A 20,898-nucleotide genomic window follows, 5' to 3' on the forward strand; every position below is an offset into this window, starting at 1 on the left:
ATATTAGGCTAAGTTAAAAATTACACAGCACCAGGTTATAGTCCAACAGATCTATTTGGAAGCACAAGCTTGCAGAGTGCTGCACCTTCATCAGGCGGTGGTGGAGTAAGATCGTAGGACACAGAATTTATAGCAAAAGTTTACAGTGTGATGTAACTGAAATGATATATTGAAAAAGACCTGGATTGTTTGTTAAGTCTCTCATCTTTTAGAATAGGCATTTTATTTTGCTCAAAAATTGCATGTATCCATGTAAAATTCTGTAAATCTCTTTTTAAGATTAGAATTAGTCTGAACATTGGGGCATAGACAACCTCACACAGGGCAGCTCACAGTTTCAATGCATTATCCGGGCCAACATGGCACCTATTGTTAAATTTCATTGAGAATGTAACTTTAAGGAAGTTCTGGAATTTACATACAAAAGAACTGAAACCAACATGCCCATTCTAAAAGATGAGAGAGTTAACAACAATTCAGGTCTTTTTCAATATATAATTTCAGTTACATCACACAGTAAACTTTTGCTATAAATTCTGTGTTGCACGATCTTATACTCCACAACTACCTGAAGTAACAGCACTCTGAAAGCTAGTGTTTCCAAATAAATCTGTTGGACTATAACCTAGTGTTGTCGTTTTTAAGTTTATACAGCTCAAACCAACATCAGCACCTCCAAATCAATATTAGGCTAGTTAGTAATATTGCACGTTACACCACCATTGAAGGAAGGTAGGAGAGGTAACCAAGAAATTAGAGATAAACTAGTCTAACAGCTTGTCAAGAAACTACCAGACACCATGAAAAATTTCACCTGATCACCATGGTGATTATAAATGGTTCATCATGCATGACAAATGTGGTTTGCTCTTTTTCAGAAATGTGCATAAAATACTCAACAGAACAGCTGTACATTTATTTCTACTAATTTTCAGAAAACATTCAAAAAAACCTCTTAAAAATGTTTGCTATAAGGCTGAAGCACATGGAATTGATGAATTTCTATGGATGTTTGTGGATATCACAAAAATAGCTAAGAAAGTTGATCGCGAACAGGACATGAGGACACCATAGGGGTATATAGATAGTTTATGAGTGTGGAAAGGTAGTGGCAAATGGAGTATAATGTGGGAAAATGAGAAATTGAACTTTTTGGCAGGATGAATAAAAAAGTATATTATCTAAATGGTGAGTAAATGCAGAGCGCTAAGATACAGAAGCTAGATGACCAAGTGCATGAATCACAAAAGATTTTGCAGTTAAATGAGGAAAGCAAACAGAATGTTATAATTTATCACAAGGGAAGCTAAACTAAGTGGGGAGGTTATGCTTCAGTTATGCAGGACACTGGTGAGACCACATCTGGAGTACTATGCATAGTATTGGTCATCTTCACAGGCAAGATGGAAGAGCATTGGAAATTGTTCACAAAATGGTTGTCACTAATATCCCTGGAATAAGCAGGTTGTCTGAAGAGGAAAGTTTGGACAAACTAGGTTTGTATCCGCTAGAGCTTGAGTGTAAAAGGCAATTTGATTTAAACAGACAGGATCCTGAGGGGCCTCAATAGGGTCGATGTGGAAAAGGAGTTTCCTACTGTGGGAGAATCAAGAACTTGGGTCACTGTTTAAAAAATCAGGAATCCTCAAAAGTTGATAGAAACAAAGTCCTTGAATATTTTAAAAGCAGGAATAGAAAAATTCCTGTTCAGCAAAAAGATTATCAGGCTAGATATGAGGATTTGAATTTACAGTCAGATTATCCGTGATCATAGTGAATGACACAGCAGACCAGAGGGTCTGAACAGTCTGTTCCTGCTCCTCATTTGTATATGGATCAAAAAAAAGAATATGGTACTACATTTGCCAATCAGCCAGGATTGAATGGAATGGTAGAACAAGTGAGGGGTAAGGTGTCTACTCCAGTCTCTCTCTAATTATTGGAGTCAGTATATTTAGCCAGAGGGAAGGAATGCTTCCGCTTTTACAGCTAATGTTCCTCTTGGTGAGTGCTCACTTAAGATTCCAGTAAATAGTGTGTGTATATAAACAGTTGGTTGAACAAGGTAAAGCTTAGCTATGTTACAACTATATTATTTAACTAATAAATACACAATGAAGATGTCAACAACCATGGTGCTATCCTGTAGCAGCAACCACACGTGCAAGGAAGGAAGTGAGAAATTTATGCAGTCAATAACAATTTTCATACACTCTGCTTCCCCTGAGATTCTGAATGCGATTCCATCAGTTTAGAGTTAATTTGCATAAATAGTCAAAATAACAAAAAAAGAAACAAAATTGCATTAAGTGGTTCAAGTAACTTCTTAAGATTAATACTTTGGAATTTGATTCCTCTATATATACAAAACACTATGTGTAGCTGCCATTCAAATTTCATAAAAATAAAGTTAATTATCTAAATTGTTGCTAATGCATGGCATGAGATAAATCAGAATCTGATATAATAGCAATCCTTTTATTGCACAAAGAATTTTCTTTCAATATTTTTAAATACTCAGCAATAACGTCATGCCACTAATATTCTTACTTATTGAACAAGAGGGTTCCTAGAATCTTTTAGATAGCAGAAGTTAACTTGACCAGTACAACTTGTAACACAGGTTTGCATAGCTGAATTACTGCTTAAAATGATATATTGGTTTGGTCTGAAGTGCTGTTAATGATAAACATTATTTGTAAGAAATAAAGTCAGTTTTGGAGAACTTGTTCAGAAGGCTATTTTAAAATATATGCTTCTATCCTAAAGATATAAACAAAACACCATTTCAGAAAAACGTAGAATTAGGAGGATTGTCTTATGCATTGTTTTATCAGTGTCAGGAAAATGACATCAGTAATCTGAACATTGGGAAAGAAAAAATGTTAATGTTAATTAAAACCACGAGGCTTATGTAAAATACAAAATTCCTACAGAAGGTGGAAAAAGCAACTCAAGGCCGCATAAAGACATTAGCTATCCAATCAACTCAGAATTTGAGAGAACTAGTTCATAGCTCCTACTCAAACACAAGGTGTAAAGAGTGGAGAAACATTGCTATCTATGAGCAAAAAGATTTCCATTTGTTCAGAAACCTGACTTTCTAATGTTGGTAAATAGTCAGCTACATAATGAGTCTAAACATTTTACTATTTGTTGGTCATCAAATCATATTCATCTAATTAGTTACTGCTGAATTACCATGATATTAAATAACTTTGTAATTGGTGCTCTTTGGTAGATAAAATGATTTACTGAAAATTTGCATTTTTAATGGTTCATTTGAATAAATAATTGTTACTTGATAATTTTAAATCCTTGCTTCCAAGGATTAATTCATTCACTCAGTACTGTGTGTGTATTCTGATAGGTGAATGGTAGAAATGTTAACATAATCTAAACTGATTGATGCAAGGCATCTCAGCAAGACAAATACAGAGGATCCTCAATTATCTGAAGGACACCGGCTGGGAGTATTTCGTTCGGTTAATCGAATGCCAGATAACTTAGTTTAGCCAAGCATCAGGATCTTGTGATCTTGCCAGATAATCCGATACTTGGATAACTGAGGTTCCTCTGTGGTGGCATCATTCACTCCTAGGCATAGAACCATTTGAATTTACCAACTATTTTTTCTTTTCCAAGGGTAGCTAAGATTTAAGGATTCATTGTACAGAACTGTTAAATATTCTTAGACTATCGATTTCAATATTTTTACACTACTGACTTGCATCCAGTACTGAATTTAAAAAGAAGTTGCATTTCTCGATTTCAATTTCAAATGTTCCTTTGACAAAGATGACATGCTGTTAGCAGATCTTCATCTAATGGCATCATCTCACAGAAGTCACTGGGAATCAAAGCATGAATTTTTCAATAAATAATAATAAATCCCACAGTTTTTAAAGCAAGTCACCTCAGGCAAGAAAACTAACAATGGCAATCTGATGAAGCACCAACCATCTGTTGGAAAAGTTTAAATTGAAACTTATAATCAAAAGCAGCACTAGTATACTCATTGTAAATCAGGACTCCACTCGTCATGGTCATAAACAGGTGATCCTTTATTCTTAAACTGTCTTCCAGTTCTAGACACTCCCCCAAAGAGAGAATATTTTGGCACCTAACGCATAATGTCATCTCAGGAACTTGTATAGTTCAATAAGGTCATCTCTCATTCTTCTGAATTCCAACAGATACAAGCTATTGTATCATTGTAGGGGAGGAACCTTCATGTGGCTGCATTTATATCATCTGCTCTTAGTTGAGGAGATCAAAATTGGACATGTGTAGTCACAGCAGCAGCCTGTACATGTGTATCAAAACATTTCTGCTTTCATATTAAAATCTCCAAACTATACAACAGTACAGCACAGCACAGTACAGTACAGACCCTTGGGCCCACAATGTTGTGCCAAGCATTTACTGTAATCTAAGATCAACTTAGCCTAGATACCCCTCAGTTTACTGCTGTCAATGCACTTGTCCAGCAGTTGCTTAAAATGTCCCTAATGTCTCCGACTATACTACCACCACTGGCAGTGCATTCCAGGCACCCACCACTCTCTGCGTAAAGAACCTACCTCTAACTTCTCCCTTAACATTTCTCCAGTCACCTTAAAATTATGGACCCTTGTATTAGCCATTTCTGCCCTGGGAGAAAAGTCTCTGGCTATGCCTCTCATTTACCTTGTACACCTCTATCCCTCCTTCTCTCCAGTGTGAAAAGCTTGAGCTCACTCAACCTCTCTTCATAAGACAAGCCCTCCAATCCAGGCAGCATCCTGGTAAGTCTCCACTGCACCCTCTCTAAAGCATCTACATGATCCCTAAATTAAAGTGACCAGAACTGGACACAATTTTCCAAGTGTGGTCAAACTAGGGCTTTACAGAGCTGCAGCAAAACCTTGCGGCTCTTAAACTCAATCCCCCTATTAATGAAAGCCAAAATGCCATATGCCTTCTTAACAAAAATTAATTAATCCAAGAATTATTCAATTACATAAAGAACAATTATAACTCTTCAAGGTCATGATTACAAAATTATTTCTTATTGTGTTAGGTTTTATTAATGAGATCCTTTAGCATACTAGACCTGCGCACGTAGAACGAATGTGAAATTTTCTTTGCAGCCAACAGCTGTCAGAAATTGTGAGAAAAACATTTTACAAGGTGAACAGCCTTACAATCACAGTTGTTCCTTAACACCTCTCTCTGAGAAGTTTCAAAGTCTCTCACACAGCTGGTCTGACATTTTAAAAAAAGCCTGATTACAGATCCCATCTTGATGCACTTCAAACCAACATTTACAATAACTGATGACTGACATTTGCTATATCAAAGGATGTACAAGACATCTCTCACCATATCTCTTGGCTGTCTGTGAAAGCAGTCTGTTGCAAATGCAAGCAAAACAAAAAGGAATCATTTGGATTCTTTCTGAAGATATTTGAAAGTCAAATCTACTTCATATTTATCCCATGTGGTTGGGGAGAATTACAATCCAGACATTAAAACAACATTTTCAGAAGTTTAATTTGGCCTTTCAATTAATCTTCATTCTTTCGATTTAAAATAACTTTCAAAATGTATGTTCCGAAACAAGAAATTTTATACAAAAAAGCTTTATGCCTGTATCAAAGGAATAACTGTTACCTTCACCAGCAAAATGTCTATCAAATTTCAATACTTCCTTTTTATAACTAGTCAGATTCTCCCCTGTTGGGTTCACTGATCGATGGCCTTTCTTGGCAATTTTTACCCAAGTGATGAAAAGGACAGAAATGAGCCACACAAGATGCCAGACAAACAAGTATAAAGATTTAGCAATGTTGGCAGAGATGCAAGTACTTTCTCAATGTTCTTTCTTTCACTTCCTTTAAGCTGACATGGTTGCTTTGCATTTCATACGATTTCCAGATTTGGGGGGGGGGGGGGGGGGGGAAGCAGAGCAACCTGTTCTTCACTTTTTTCTTGATATAAAAAATGCATCTCGCCTCCACTTCACCCACTAACTTGACAGAGTCGAAATCTGTCAACGTGCAACAAGCGTAAAAATGGCAGTCATCTCATATTTAACATTTTTGAAAAACAGAATAATTTATAGAAACATTGTTCGTTATGACAATTCCTTGACCAGTATTTAAAAATAAAAGCCATACTTTTGAATATATTTTATTTGGCTTAGGGATAGAGCTGAGAGAGATGTTTTAGTCAGTGTTATGCCACTTTGTCTTGGAGGTGGAGTCATTGAATGTTTTTCAGGTGAATGAGAGTAGATGGGAATACAGAATTCGAAACATGAACAGATCAGCCATGATTTGTCTGAGTAACAGAGCATGCTCAAGGATCCACATTACCTACTTCTGTTCTTTTTTTTTGTTTGCCTGTCTTTAGATTTTTCTGTGGCATTAACCGAGCATAAGAAACAAACAAACAAACAAAGGTCAACATAGCCAAGGTCCTATCAATTATTTCCCTTTTTTTCCCATTTGTTCTGACTTCCTTACTAAGCATCCATCCACTCCATGTGGTCAAACAAAATGGATTTGTCTTGCTAAAAAGACTTGCTCCATGTATTTTTTCTGGTTCACGTCATCACAACCACATTGTTGAAATCCCAACAGGGATCCTTTTCCAGTTATTATGGTTACCCTACCCTGAAGATGCTTGACTAAGTTTCCAGCTCAAACCACATGGTTTCCATTTCCAGGGTCCAACTCTCTGGCCTGTATGATTACTTTTCTGGTACATGGATTTTGAGCATCTCATTCTTTCCTGCCCTTTTATTTCTCCTTTCAAGCCTTATTGAGAATCAGCCATGATTCATTTGGTAGCATTCTGGCCTCTGAATCACAAGGTTCCCACTGTCACACCAGAGTTTGAACAAAACAAAAAGGTTAATACTCCAGTAGGTACTGAGGAGGTGCTGCACAGTTGGAGATGTTGCTTTTAGTTTGAACAATCTTCAGGTATTTCACTAATGACCTTCCCACCTTTAGAAGGTCAGAAGATTTACAAAGATTTTCCAGGGTTGGAGGATTTGAGCTATAGAGAGAGGCTGAATAGGCTGGGGCTGTTTTCTCTGGAATGTCAGAGGCGGAGGGACGACCTTACAAAAGTTTATAAAATCATGAGAGGCATGGATAGGATAAATAGACAAAGTCTTTTTCCAGGGGTTGGGGGATTCCAGAACTAGAGGGCATTGTTTTAGGGTTTAGGGTGAGGGGGAAAGATATAAAAGGGACATAAGGGACAACATTTTCACACGGGGGGGGGGGTGTGGATTGAGCTGCCAGAGAACGTGGTGGAAGCTGTACAATTGCAGTATTTAAAAGGCATCTGGATGAGACCATATGAATAGGAAGGGCCAAGTGCTGGAAAATGGGACTAGATTAGGTTAGGATATCTGGGCGGCATGGACAAGTTGGGCTAAATTGTCTATTTCCGCACTGTACATCTCTCTGATTCCAAATGGGATGTTCTTGATTACATAATGTTCAGCATCATTCACTACTCCTCAGGTATTGACAAAGTCCATGCCAATAGGCAGCAAGAACTTGTCAGGCTTTGGCTAAGGCGTGGTAAGTTATATATGCACCACGTAAGTGCCACACAATCATTTCCAACAGGTGTTAAGGACAAACCAGAAAACTGTAGACTGGTGAGCCTGATGTTGGTGGTGGGCAAGTTGATGGAGAGAATCCTGATGGGCAGGATTTACACATACTGGGAAAGGCAAGAACTGATTAGGGATAGTCATCATGGCTGTGTGTGTGGGAAATCATGTCTCACGAACCTGATTGCGTGTTTTTGAAGTAGTTACGAAGAGGACTGATGAGGGCAGAGCAGTGGACATGACCTACATGGACTTCAGTAAGGTGCTTGACAAGGCTCCCCATGGGAGCAAGGTTAGACCTCATGAAATACAAGGAGAACTAACCATTTGGATACAGAACTGGCTCAAAGGTAGAAGACAGAGGGTGGTGGTGGAGGGTTCTTTTTCAAACTGGAGGCCTGTTACCAATGGAGTGCCACAAAGATTGGTGTTGAGTTTACCAATGTCTAGAAAAAGAACCGGTCAGCTATACAAATACTGTGGCTACAAGAGAAATGTCAGACATTTAGAATTCTGTGCCAAATAACTCTCATCATGTTGCCCTAATGCCTTTTAACCATCTGGATGTAGGTTTGCTCGCTGAGCTGTAAGGTTCATTTCCAGATGTTTCATGGGCCTCCGCTCGAAGTACTGCTGAGAACTCCCGCTTTCTATTCATATGTTTGGGTTTCTTTGGGTTGGTGGTGTCATTTTCTGTGGTGATGTCATTTCCCATGGTGACATCATTTCCAAGAACTGGAAATGACATCACCCCATAAATGACATCACCCCATGAAATGACATCACCAATTCAAAGAAACTCAAACATATAAATAGCAGGAATCATCAGCAGTGCTTCGCCTGGAGGCCCACTGGAGATGTTACCTAGTAGGGTGACGAAACGTCTGGAAATGAATCTTCCAGCTCAGTGAGCAAACCTACATCCAGAACCTCAAACTGAGCAAAAAACTCTCCTCAAAACTCGCTAAGGCCTATTAACCATCTACAAGGCACAAGTGAGGAGCGTGATGGAATACTCTCCACTTGCCTGGATGAGTTCTGCCCCAACAACAATCAAAACACTTGACACCATCCAAGATATAGCAGCCCACTTGACTGGAAGCTCAAGTATCATTTTCAATATTCATTCCCTTCATCACTGATGCACAGTGGCCACAGTGTATATCATATCATGACACACACTACAACATCTCATCAAATCTAATTTAACACTATCTTCACTAAATTTGTAACCACTATCACCCAGAAGGACAAGGGCAATAGATGCATGGGAATGACACCACCTGCAAGCTCTCCTCCAAAATACTATCCTGTCTTGAAAATATATCACCAGTCCTTCTCATACTGATGATTCCACTTTGCACATGGGTGGCTTTGACATGTTGTCTTTTTCCCTCAACAGAGGATTCCCTTTCACGTGGTTGTCAGGGCCCTCAGCTGTATAAGACCCATTTCCCATAATTCTATCCTCACCTGTTCTCCTCTTCCCCAGAATATTGATAGTGTTCCCCTTGTTCTCAAGTTTCACACCACCAAGCTCTACATTTAAAATGTCATCCTCCACCATTTCCACCAACTCCAAATGTATTTTCCCCTCCCCACCATTGTAAACATTTCATGTGGGCTAATTCCTCTGACCCACTGCTCCATCATTCCTAACACTAACTCACCTTCCCATAGCACCTTCCCAGGTGTAACACTTGCCTTTTTATTCCCTCTCTCGTCACGTCCAAGTCCCATCAGCAGTTTAGTTGTACTTCTTTCAATCTAACTATTGTATTCATTTCACACCTTACTAACAAGAGAGAAGTATAGCTAGAATTCAGAAATATAGTCTCGATTATCAGCATGGATCTCAAAGGGGAAAATTGTGTGTGACCAACCATATTAAAATGTTTAATGAGGTTAATGGGAAGAATTGACCATTGCAGGGCAATAAAAGTTTTTTTACATTAATAAAAAACTACCAAATTAGGAAGTAAAGAATGCAGTCTTAGGCAACAAATAAAAACATCAGTAATTGTAGATAGCACCCTGTTTGCCAATTAACAGTGTAAAGCAATTAGTTTAAGTTTCATCCTTTGGTGATACTTAAGCAACAGTTCCAGTAGATCTTGATCATCATGAATGCAAAATTTGAACAGTAAAACATGTTGCCATAGAATTCAAATTAAAATAGACTTAATATTCATTCACATTTTCACAATTAGGCTACTCAATGTCAAGGATCTATTAAATGTTGTCATATTTGAGTTACTCAAACTGGTCTCTCCTCTTGCTTCGAGGTGCAGTAAGTGTGCTTTTCAATCTACTTCTCAAATTAAAAACATCTGACCGTACCACATCAGAATTTCTGAATGTGCTATTCACCCCATAAATTTAGCTACTCTCTTCTACCAACATTTTCCCCATGTAAACACCGCCTTTTGTTTGCATATAGTTCCATAGTATCAACCCTACCGGCACCCCATTCTAAAGGGCCATTCTTTCTCTAAGTGCAGAAAATCAGTTTATCATGTTGTGTAGCATATCTAAACTCATTGATGTCCATGGCTATTGGCCTTGCATATTTTCCACTCAGGAGCAGTATCCTTCCCCTTGCTAACCGGAGGGCAACTTCAGCATTACTACCGTTGCCTTAACGAAGAATGGCTGAAACATAAACCAGGAAAAAATTCTAAGATCCTCCACCTTTAAGGCTTTTCTTTAAAAACTGAACATAATTTTCCACCTCAATCTCAAATGGTCTTAGTCAGAAGTACCACAACACCAGGTTATAGTTAGAGTTTATTTGAAATCACAAGCTTTTGGAGCACAGCCCTTCACAAGGTGTGAAGAAGGGACTGCACCATGAAAGCTTGTGATTTCAAATAAACCTGTTGGCCTATAACTGGTCTCATGTAACTTCTGACTTTGCCCACTGTACCTCCACATCAAATGACCTTGATAAAGAGTAAAATCAATAATATGTATTATTGATTAAATAAGCAAAATCATGAAACTAAACACAGGACAAACTGATAAATTGGGGCATCATAGTCAATAATATAAAGTGTGCTCTCAGCTGAACAAGCATCCCTTCAGCAGCAATTGTGTTTCATCTATGCAATGCAAAGTACATAGAATCACGTAACACACAACATAAACTTGGCCAAAGATCATTATCAGTTTTAATAAATGGAAAACAATTCGATAATATATTTACTAGAAAATATTTAAACTTTATGCAACAGCATTTGGAACTTCGCAGATCAATTTATATTCAATGACATCTGGCATATTTTAAAATACCAATAATGTCCCACTGAAATGAAGGTGAGATTCAAATTAAGACATGAAATACATTCAAAGTTTCTTTTCAACATGAACACTAATTTCTCTCAGGCCTCTGCCTCAGAAATCAGAAAATTGAATCAATAAGATTAACTGACTTCTGTGAAAATCTGATCTCATCAACGACCAGGCTGCAACAACAGAGAAAACCACACTGAAATTTGATTGATCAAATGCCTAACTGCATATTTACCATAAAGAGTTGTTTTTGGACTCACCTCATGTTTTCCTAGACAAGCCCTGCAAGAGAAAATAGCAAATTATACCAAAAAGTTAAAAGTCAAACAAAAATGTTAGTAATTGTTTGCATATCTATGAATCGCACATATGAAATTATTGCAAGGGTTTATTTGATGACTATGCTTCCGATTATCCAAATGAACCAGAAATAACAGAAAAAAGACAAAATGAAAGCCTAGATTATCCACTGCAGATTATTCTCCAAAGTCAGATAGATTTTCCCATTGTTTGCGCTCCATAAATTTCAACTTGAAAAGTGTACTATGTGCATCTTATCTCACAGTAAGTCTCATTTGCCAATCACACCTCTCCTGCTGACCTGAATAGGTGCTACATATTTAAAATCATACATCTTATCTTTCTTATTCCTTCTCCTTTATTTCCAGATGTCTGTAATGGCCTCCAGTCTTCTCGGTCCAAACACCATTAGCTCCAACCTCCTAACTCATTTCATTACTGTCAGAACAATCATCACATTTCCAGTTATGTAATTTCCTGCCCAAACTCCCGTTCATCCACCATATTTATTCTTTCAAGATATTCTTTAAAATCCACTCTTACAAGCAAGGTTTAGAACATTTCTTCTTGTACCGTGTTTTGTCAATATCCCTTCAAGTAAGGTGAATCAGCCCATGCAAATTTGAGGTTCCCTGTGAGATTTAAAACCTAGATAACATTCACATCTGAAATCACCATGGCTATTTATTTCCATCTCTGAAATCCAGTTTGCCACTCCCTCAACTTCTCTGCTGACATGTACTTGTGGTTTGAAGTTATCAAATTTCAAAATGACCAAGGTCCTTCCGTCTTCAACCTTCCAAGCACCTTGAACTAGCGTACAAATGACCTGTCCAGTGCACATTCGGCCGAAATATTACTTCCAACTTTGCTGTTATCCTTAAATACTTTAAATTTGATCTTTAGGCTCAGGACTAAAGTGTGTATAATCCCCCCAAAATTAATTTATCTCCATCCTCCTTCCTTTATACTTGAAGGACCAAAACGACCTTTACTTTCTGGGACAACCTACTCAAATCTTTGACTTAGAGTCATTGAGCTGGACAGCATGGAAACAGACCCTTCAGTCCAACTTGTCTATGCCAACCAGATATCTTAAATTGGTCTAGTCCCATTTACCAGCATTTGAGTCATATCCCTCTAAACCCTTCCTATTCATACACCTATCCAAATGCCTTTTAAATGTTGTAATTGTACTAGCCTCCACCACTTCCTCTGGCAGCTCATTCCACACAAGGACCACCCTCTGTGTGAAAAAGCTGCCCCTTAGGTCTCTTTTAAATCTTTCCCCTCTCACCTTAAACCTGTGCCCTCTAATTTTTTGAGTCTGCTACCCTGGGGAAAAGACCTTGATTCACCTTATGTCCCTCATGACTTTATAAACCTCTAAAGTCACCCCTCAGTCTCTAACACTCCAGGGAAAAGAGCCTCAGCCTATCTAGCCTCTCCCTACTGCTTAAACCCTCAGAGCCTGACAACATGTTTCTAAATCTTTTCTGAATCCTTTCAAGTTTCACAACATCCTTCCTATAGCAGGGAGACCAGAACTGAACGCGGTATTCCAAAAGTGGCCTAACCAATGTACTGTTCATTCGGAGCATGACCTCCTAACTCCAATACTCAATGCACTGACCAATAAAGGCAAGCATACCAAACGCTGCCTTCACTATCCTGTCTACCTGCATCTCTACTTTCAAGGAATTATCACCCTGCATTCCAAGGCCTCCTTGTTCAGCAGAACCTTATCATTAAATGTGTAAGTCCTGCTCTGATTTGCCTTTCCAAAATGCAGCACCTCACACTGAAATTTTTGTCTTTGGAAACAATGACAAACATCTTTCAGACATGGATGTGAGTTCTTATTCTAAGCTCAATGCCTATTCCCTCTTTTCTACTTTGAAGATATCAAATAAATGCAAGTATTTACTACAGTAAAAGTTAATTGCATCTTTTGACTGACAAAGTTTCACATAACAACAGAGGATTTCCCATTAATTACGGTATGTTTAATGAAAATGGTATCACATGCAATGGAGTACCTAGTTTACTGAATTGCCTTTAATAGCAAGAAATGTTGAAAGTGAAAATAATGGAAGCAAAACCTTTGTTTCAGAATATTAACTTAAATGAAATGCCTTCAGAAAAACATTGCTATGCAAGAGCAAGCTTAATGACATCTTAACCACAAAAGCCCTATTTCGGAATACACAAATTACAACCACCAAGTAATTGAAAGTTATCACATTGACCTTAAAAACAAAAAACAAACTAAACTACATTTGGAATTTGAAAAATGAACTTTTTTGATTAGACAATTTTAAGATACAATGATGTGCTAAGACGCACTGCAAGTATTAGGTTCCAGAGTTATTTGAAGTAGTTCAAATGCAAGTTACAAATCATTATCAGTACTTACATTGGAATAGGAGTCAGACAAGGTGGGCAGGGTACTGCAGTTCGAATAAAAGTTGGTTCAGAACGTTGCTCCCAGGGTCCTGCAGGTTGGCGCTAATGCATATAAGAGATATGAATAACTGTAATTTTTACTACTCAGTATATAGCTTATAATTAGTTTTAAAAAAAAATTGTGCCATAGATATTTTAAAAATTATTAAAAAACTGGGCAGCACAGTGGTTAGCACTGCTGCCTCACAGCACTAGAGACCTGGGTTCAATTCCCGCCTTAGGCAACTGTATGTGTGCAGTTTGCACATTCTCCCAGTGTCTGTGTGGATTTCCTCCGGGCGCTCCGGTTTCCTCCCACAGTCCAAAAACGTGCAGGTTAGGTGAATTGGCCATGCTAAATTGCCCATAGTGTCAGGTGAAGGGGTAAATGGAGGGGAATGGGTCTGGGTGGGTTGCTCTTCGGAGGGTCAGTGTGGACTTGGGCCGAAGGGCCTGTTTCCACACTAAGTAATCTAATCTAATCACTAAGCTTGAACTAGTTCTTTTCAATTTATTTTCTATATTTAATTTGAAATTATAGTGTCACAATAATCTATTTGCAAGCTGCAGTACTAAAATTCAAAATTTCTGTGAAGAAAATAGAATGTCAATCTGTGCTGATTGAAGTACAAAAGATAATTAAATTTATCTTTCTATCAAGAATAATCCCCTTAGAAAAATAAGATGTTGGTCTTGATTGTGCCTTGCAAATGTCTTGCTTCCATCTACTTACTTTTTAAAATCTTGTCCTTCATACAAGAAAATCAAGTACATGAATGTTGCATCCTAATCATAAACATTATATCTTACAAGTACCAACGCACTTTTATACTCTCTTTGTCAGTCATTTGTCTCCTCCAGGTCTAACCAGTAATTGCAATTCAACAATAATTACTTGTATAAAGCCTGGGTGGAGCCAACAAAAATGAGACACTTAATAAATGTAAGTTCTTTTACTCAAAATATTTTCATTCCCCATTTTGCCTAAGCTCGTTCACTTTACCTCACCATGTAGAATTTCTTTCTTCCCCATGCTTCCCTCAAGTGATTATTTGCAAACATGGTAAATTGTAAATTAGTTTAGACATAGAAACCAAGCATGAGAATAAAGGTCCACACTCTAACTGGGCAGGTGTTACAACTGGTTTTGTTTTTGATTTATTCATGGGAAGTGTGTCACTGGCTAGGGCAGCGTATATTGCCGATCCTTAATTGCCCACAGGGAAGTTAAGAGTCAAACATATTGCTGGGAGACTAGAGTTACAGGTAAAGCTGTCAGATTACCTGCCCTAAAGGACATGAGTGAGGCAGATAGATTTCTACAACAATCAATAGTGGCTACCTGGTTGCTATTTAACTTAAATTTTTTCTTAAAAAGTCTGAACTCAAATTTCACAATTAGCCTGGGGTTCTGGATTACAAGGCCGATGATGCTGTCCATATTCCTGGGATCTGCACCATATTTAATAACTTGGAAGAACGAACAAAGAGGACTGCATCCAAGCTTGCTGGTGATAGCAAAATAAGTAACATAGTAAGCAACACAAATGGGAATAGGATATTATAGAAGGGCATATTAAGTGAGTGACAATTGGAGTTCTGCATGGATATGACCAAAGTAATTCATTCTGGATACAGAAAAGGCAAATCCAAGTAGTTTTATAATGACAAGAAACTAGAAACTGTGAAGAAGCAAAGATATTTTAGTGCACATCAGCGGAAATAACTAAAAGCTACAGTACAGGTATAAAAAACTAATCAAATGTTGGTTGCTAGTTCAAGTGGAGTTGGAGTGTAAAATGGAGAGAGATATATTCCAACTGTTTAAAGCTCTGGTTAGATCCTGACTAGAGCAATAAGTTTCATTTAGTTTGTGGCATGATAGGTAACAAAGCAAATCACGATTGAAGGGGTTGCAGCACAAATTCACTAGAACATTAGGGACTCAGTTAAATCATAAATGCAGATTTGGTAAACGCTTTGTTTCTCCTTTGTTTCTCCCCACACCTGGAGTACTGTGTACAGTTCTGGTCTCCAAATTTGAGGAAAGACATTCTGGCTATTGAGGGAGTGCAGCGTAGGTTCACGAGGTCAATTCCTGGAATGGCAGGATTGCCTTACACGGAAAGACTGAAGCGACTGGGCTTGTATACCCTTGAGTTTAGAAGACTGAGAGGGGATCTGATTGAAACGTATAGGCTTATGAAAGGACTGGACACTCTGGCAGGAGGGAACATATTTCCGTTGATGGGGGAGTGCCGAACCAGAGGACACAACTTAAAAATACGGGGTAGACCATTTAGGACAGAGATGAGGAGAAACTACTTCACACAGAGAGTGGTGGCTGTGTGGAATGCTCTGCCCCAGAGGGCAGTGGAGGCCCAGTCTCTGGATTCTTTTAAGAAAGAATTGGATAGAGCTCTTAAAGATAGTGGAGTCAAGGGGTATGGAGATAAGGCTGGAACAGGATACTAATTAGGAATGATCAGCCATGATCATATTGAATGGCGGTGCAGGCTCGAAGGGCAGAATGGCCTACTCCTGCATCTATTGTCTATTGTCTATTGTCTATTGTCTGTCTATAATAGTCAGAGGGAAAGAGAAAAACAAATTTTTAAGGAGATCTCAATTATCTGTAAGAATATTTGGGTGGTTACGGAAAGAGATTTTAACTTTCCAAACATAGACTGGGACTGCCACAGTGTTAAGGGTTTAGATAGATCATTGAACATTACAGCACAATTCAGGCCCTTCGGCCCTCGATGTTGCACCAACCTTGAAACCAACCTATAGCCCATCGAACCTACACCATTCCATGATTGACCATATATTTATCCAATGACCATTTAAATGTCCTTTAAGTTGCCAAGTCTACTACTGTTGCAGACAGGGTATTCCACACCCTTATTACTCTGAGTAAAGAATCTACCTCTGACATCTGTCCTATAGCTTTAAATTGAGGAGTGATAGATATGTCCCCTCATGCTAGCCATCACCAATCGAGGAAACTAGCTCTCACTGTCCACCCTATCTTATCCTCTGATCATTTTGTATGTCTCAATTAAGTCACCTCTTAACCTTCTTCTCTCAAACGAAAAACAGCCTCAAGTCTCTCAGTTTTTCATCATAAGACCATCATCCTGATAAATCTCTTCTGCACACTTTCCTATGTTTCCATATCCTTCCTATAATGCGATGACCAGCACTGTATGCCATACTCCAAGTGTGGTGGCATAAGAGTTTTGTACAACTACAAGGTGATCGCATGGCTGAAACTCAATCTCTCTACCAATAAAAGCTAACACACTTTACGTTTTCTTAACAACCCTATCAACCTGGATGGCAACTTTCAGGGATCTTTGCACATGGACAGAGATCTCTCTGCTCATCCACACTACCGAGAGTCTTACCATTAACCCAGTATTCTCTATTCCTTTTACTCTTTCCAAAGTGAATCACCTCACACTTTTCCACATTAAACTCCATTTGCCACCTCTCAGCCCAGCTCTGCAGCTTATTGATGTCCCTCGGTAACCTGCAACATCCTTCTGCATTGCCCACAACTCCACCGACTTTAGGGTCATCTGCAAATTTACTAATCCACCCTTCTATGTCCTCATTTAGGTGATTTATAAAAATGACCAACAGCAGTGGCCCCAAGACAGATCCTTGCGGTACACCACTAGTAACTGAACTCCAGGATGAGCATTTCCCATCAATCACACCCTCAACAGATGGAGAGGAATTTGTTAATTGTGTACAAGAACATTTTCTGATTCAGTATGAGGATGTGCCAACTACAGAAAGTGCAAAACTTGACCTAAACTTGGGAAATAAGACAGGGCAGGTGTCTGAGGTGTCTGGGGGGGTACTTCGCGGCCATAATTCTATTAGTTTTAAAATAGTGATGGAAAAGGATAAACTGGATAGCTAATTTTGATGGTATTATACAAGAACTTTCAAAGGTTGATTCGCAGCAGATATTCGCAGGTAAAGGGAAGGCTGGAAAATGGGAAGCCTTCCAAAATGAGATAACAAAAGTCCAGAGACAGTATGTTTCTGTTAGGGTGAAAGGAAAGGCTGGTAGGTGTAGGGAAAGCTGAATGACTAGAGAAATTGAGGTTTTGGTTAAGAAGAAGAAGGAAAAATATGTCAGTTATAGACAGCAGAGATCAAGTGAATCCTTAAAAGAGTATAAAGGCAGTAGGAGTATACTTAAGAGAGAAATCAGGATGGCAAAAAGGGGACATGAGACGGCTTTGGCAAATCAGGTTAAGGAGAATACAAAGGGATTTTATAAATACATTAAGGACAAATAGGTAACTTGTGACAGAATAGGGTCCCTCAAAAAGATAAGCAAGGCAACCGGTGTGTGTGGAACCGCAGGAAATGGGGGAAGATACTAAACAAGTATTTTGCATCAGTATTTAATATGGAGAAGGTCATGGAAGATACAGAATGTGGGAAAATAGATGATGACATCTTAAAAATGTCCATATTACAGAGGTGGTGGTGCTGGATGTTTTAGAATACATAAAAAAGTGGATAAATCCCCAGGACATGATCAGATGTACCTTAGACTTCTGTGGGAAGCTAGGGAAGTGATTGCTGAGCCTCGTGCCGAGATATTTGTATCAGCAATAGTCACAAGTGAGGTGCCAGAAGACTGGAGGTTAGCTAACGTGGTGCCACTATTTAAGAAAGGTGGTAAGGAAAAGCCAGGGAACTGTAGACCAGTAAGCTTGGCATCAGTAATGGGCAAGTTGTTGGAGGGAATCCTGAGGGACAGAGTGCACATGTAATTGGAAATTTTAGGACTGATTAGGGATAGTCAACATGACTTTGTGCATGGGAAATCATGTCTCACAAACTTGATTAAGTTTTTTGAAGAAACAAAAAGTATTGAGGAGGAGAGAGGTGTACATGATCTATGTGGACTTCAGTAAAGCATTGGATAATGTTCCTCATGATAGACTGGTTAGCAAGGTTAGATCCCATGGAATAAAGGGAGAATTAGCAATTTGGATACAGAACCAGCTTAAAGATAGAAGACAAAGGGTGGTGATGGAGGGTTGCTTTTCAGACTGTGAACCAGTGGTGTACCACAAGGATCAGTGCTGGGTACACTGCTTTTCACCATTTATATAAATTATTTGGATGTGAACGTAGGAGGTATAGTTAGTAAGTATGCAGATGACACCAAAATTGGCAGTGTAGTGGACAGCGAAGAAGGTTACATCAGAGTACAGAGTACAACAGGATCTTGATCAGATGGGCCAATGGGCTGAGAAGTGGCAAATGGATATATGTGAGTTGCTGCACTTTGGAAAGGCAAATCAAAGCAGGACTTATACACTTAATAGTAAGGTCCTGGGGAGTGTTGCTGAACAAAGAGACCTTGAAGTGTAGGTTCACAGTTCCTTGAAAGTGGAATTGCTGGGAGATAGGATAGCGAAGAAAGTGTTTGTTACACTTTCCTTTATTGGTCAGAGTATTGAGTATAGGAATTGGGAGGTATTGTTGTGGCTGTACAGGACATTGGTTAGGCCACTGTTGGAATATTGTGCGCAATTCTGGTCTCCCTCCTATCGGAAAGATGTTGAAACTTGAAAGGGTTCAGAAAAGATTTACAAAGGATGTTGCCAGGGTTGGAGGATTTGAGCTATAGGGAAAGGTTGAGTAGACTGGGGCTGTTTTCCCTGAAGCGTCAGAGGTTGAGAGGTGACCTTATAGAGGTTTATAAACTCACGAGAGGCATGGATACGATAAATAGACAAAGTCTTTTCCCTGGGGTGGGGAGTCCAGAACTATGAGGGCATTGGTTTCGGGAGAGAGGGGAAACATTTAAAAAGGGACCTAACGGACAATATTTTGATGCAAAGGGTGGTGCATGTATGGAATGAGCTGCCAGATGAAGTGGTGAAGGTTGGTACAATCACACCATTTAAAAGGCATCTGGATAGGTATATGAATAATAAAGATTGAGAGGGATTTGGGCCAAGTGCTGGCAAATGGGACGAGATTAATTTAGGACATCTGGTCAGCATGGACAAGTTGGATTGAAGGGTCTGTTTCCATGCTGTACATCTTTATGACTAAAATATACCTAATTTATTTTCTCCAGTGTCTTTACATTGTCTTATTTTTAACATAATCTATGACCATTTACAGTCATAGAGATGAACAGCACGGAAACAGACCATGGCCAGATTGCTCAGTCAATTTAAACTAAAACTGAAACTGATATCTATTTGTTTAATATCAAGGAATGTCAGTCAATAGTGGGCAAATGGAGTTGAGATACAGATGTGCATGCTCTAATTGAATGGCAGAGCAAATTGTATGGTTTTCCATCCTTCTCTCATGTAGCACTCTTTCAAAAGTAAATTGGATGGCAGAATGTAGAAGAATGTAGTTGATAAATAATATTGTTCCAATAAATGTGTGGCTCTTCTACAATCCAATGTGATGCAAAGTGTCAAGTATAGCCTGTGATAATAAAGAACATAATAATGACAGAAAAAATTTCATAGAAGGAGAAAAGAACTCGCAGTTGTTGCGAAAAAGGGCAGGTTTAGAATTCAGGTGAAAAAGAGATCAGTATAAAAGCTCAATTGCAACCAATTACAGAACATTAGTCATCTGATTCAAAAACTAAAACACAAACACACTTAATATGCTCATTTTGCATTTGTCTGCTTGAAAAATGATACAATGATTAGTTCTTCAAAAATTAAACGGATAAGTCATCTGCAAGCACAATAAAAATGAAAGCCGCACACAGAACTTTAAGTCTCATCATTCACAAGGTTCTGCACCTTAAATTTTGCTTTCTCAAATGCTATTCCAGGTGTCCTACCTTCCAGAGCCTGGCCAGTAATAAAGTTCACTGAAACACACGGAATTTTTGTTTTGTTAAAGACCAAACCAACTTTCAGCAATTCCTCAAAGTTTAACTCTATTTAAAGATGCTTACTGAATTTGCTTGCTTGACAAGTACTTCATCATGACATGTTGCAGGACAAAGATGTGTGCACTTAGCTAGCTTTTTCTGACAAGGCTGCTTGCATGGAGGGCACGAACCAAAGTGACATCGGTGTTTTTCTCTGTTCACATGATGACATGTCGGTGGTTGCCTAGAGAGAAAAGTAATAAAACATTTCAAAAAGCTTAAATAGGATAATTTACTATTTAGTTTATTTTAAAACAAAGCACAACTGATAATTTTTCTTTGATTTGTTAAG

The 20,898-nt window shown here is 38.5% G+C and overlaps 1 protein-coding gene across 3 annotated transcripts in view; it reads right to left on the reverse strand.

Moving 5' to 3' along the window:
• nfxl1 (nuclear transcription factor, X-box binding-like 1) overlaps positions 1-20,898 on the reverse strand; it is a 167,065-nt gene that overhangs the window by 70,030 nt on the left and 76,137 nt on the right. For all 3 annotated transcript variants that reach the window (XM_072568811.1, XM_072568801.1, XM_072568820.1), the window contains exons 13-15: positions 20,631-20,790; positions 13,626-13,717; positions 11,170-11,191 (exon numbers count right to left, since the gene is read on the reverse strand). In XM_072568811.1, the coding sequence (XP_072424912.1) occupies positions 11,170-11,191; positions 13,626-13,717; positions 20,631-20,790 (274 nt within the window). The remainder of the gene's footprint in view (positions 1-11,169; positions 11,192-13,625; positions 13,718-20,630; positions 20,791-20,898) is intronic.

This window comes from Chiloscyllium punctatum, chromosome 1, assembly GCF_047496795.1.
Source record: "Chiloscyllium punctatum isolate Juve2018m chromosome 1, sChiPun1.3, whole genome shotgun sequence".
Taxonomy (NCBI): Eukaryota; Metazoa; Chordata; class Chondrichthyes; order Orectolobiformes; family Hemiscylliidae; genus Chiloscyllium; species Chiloscyllium punctatum.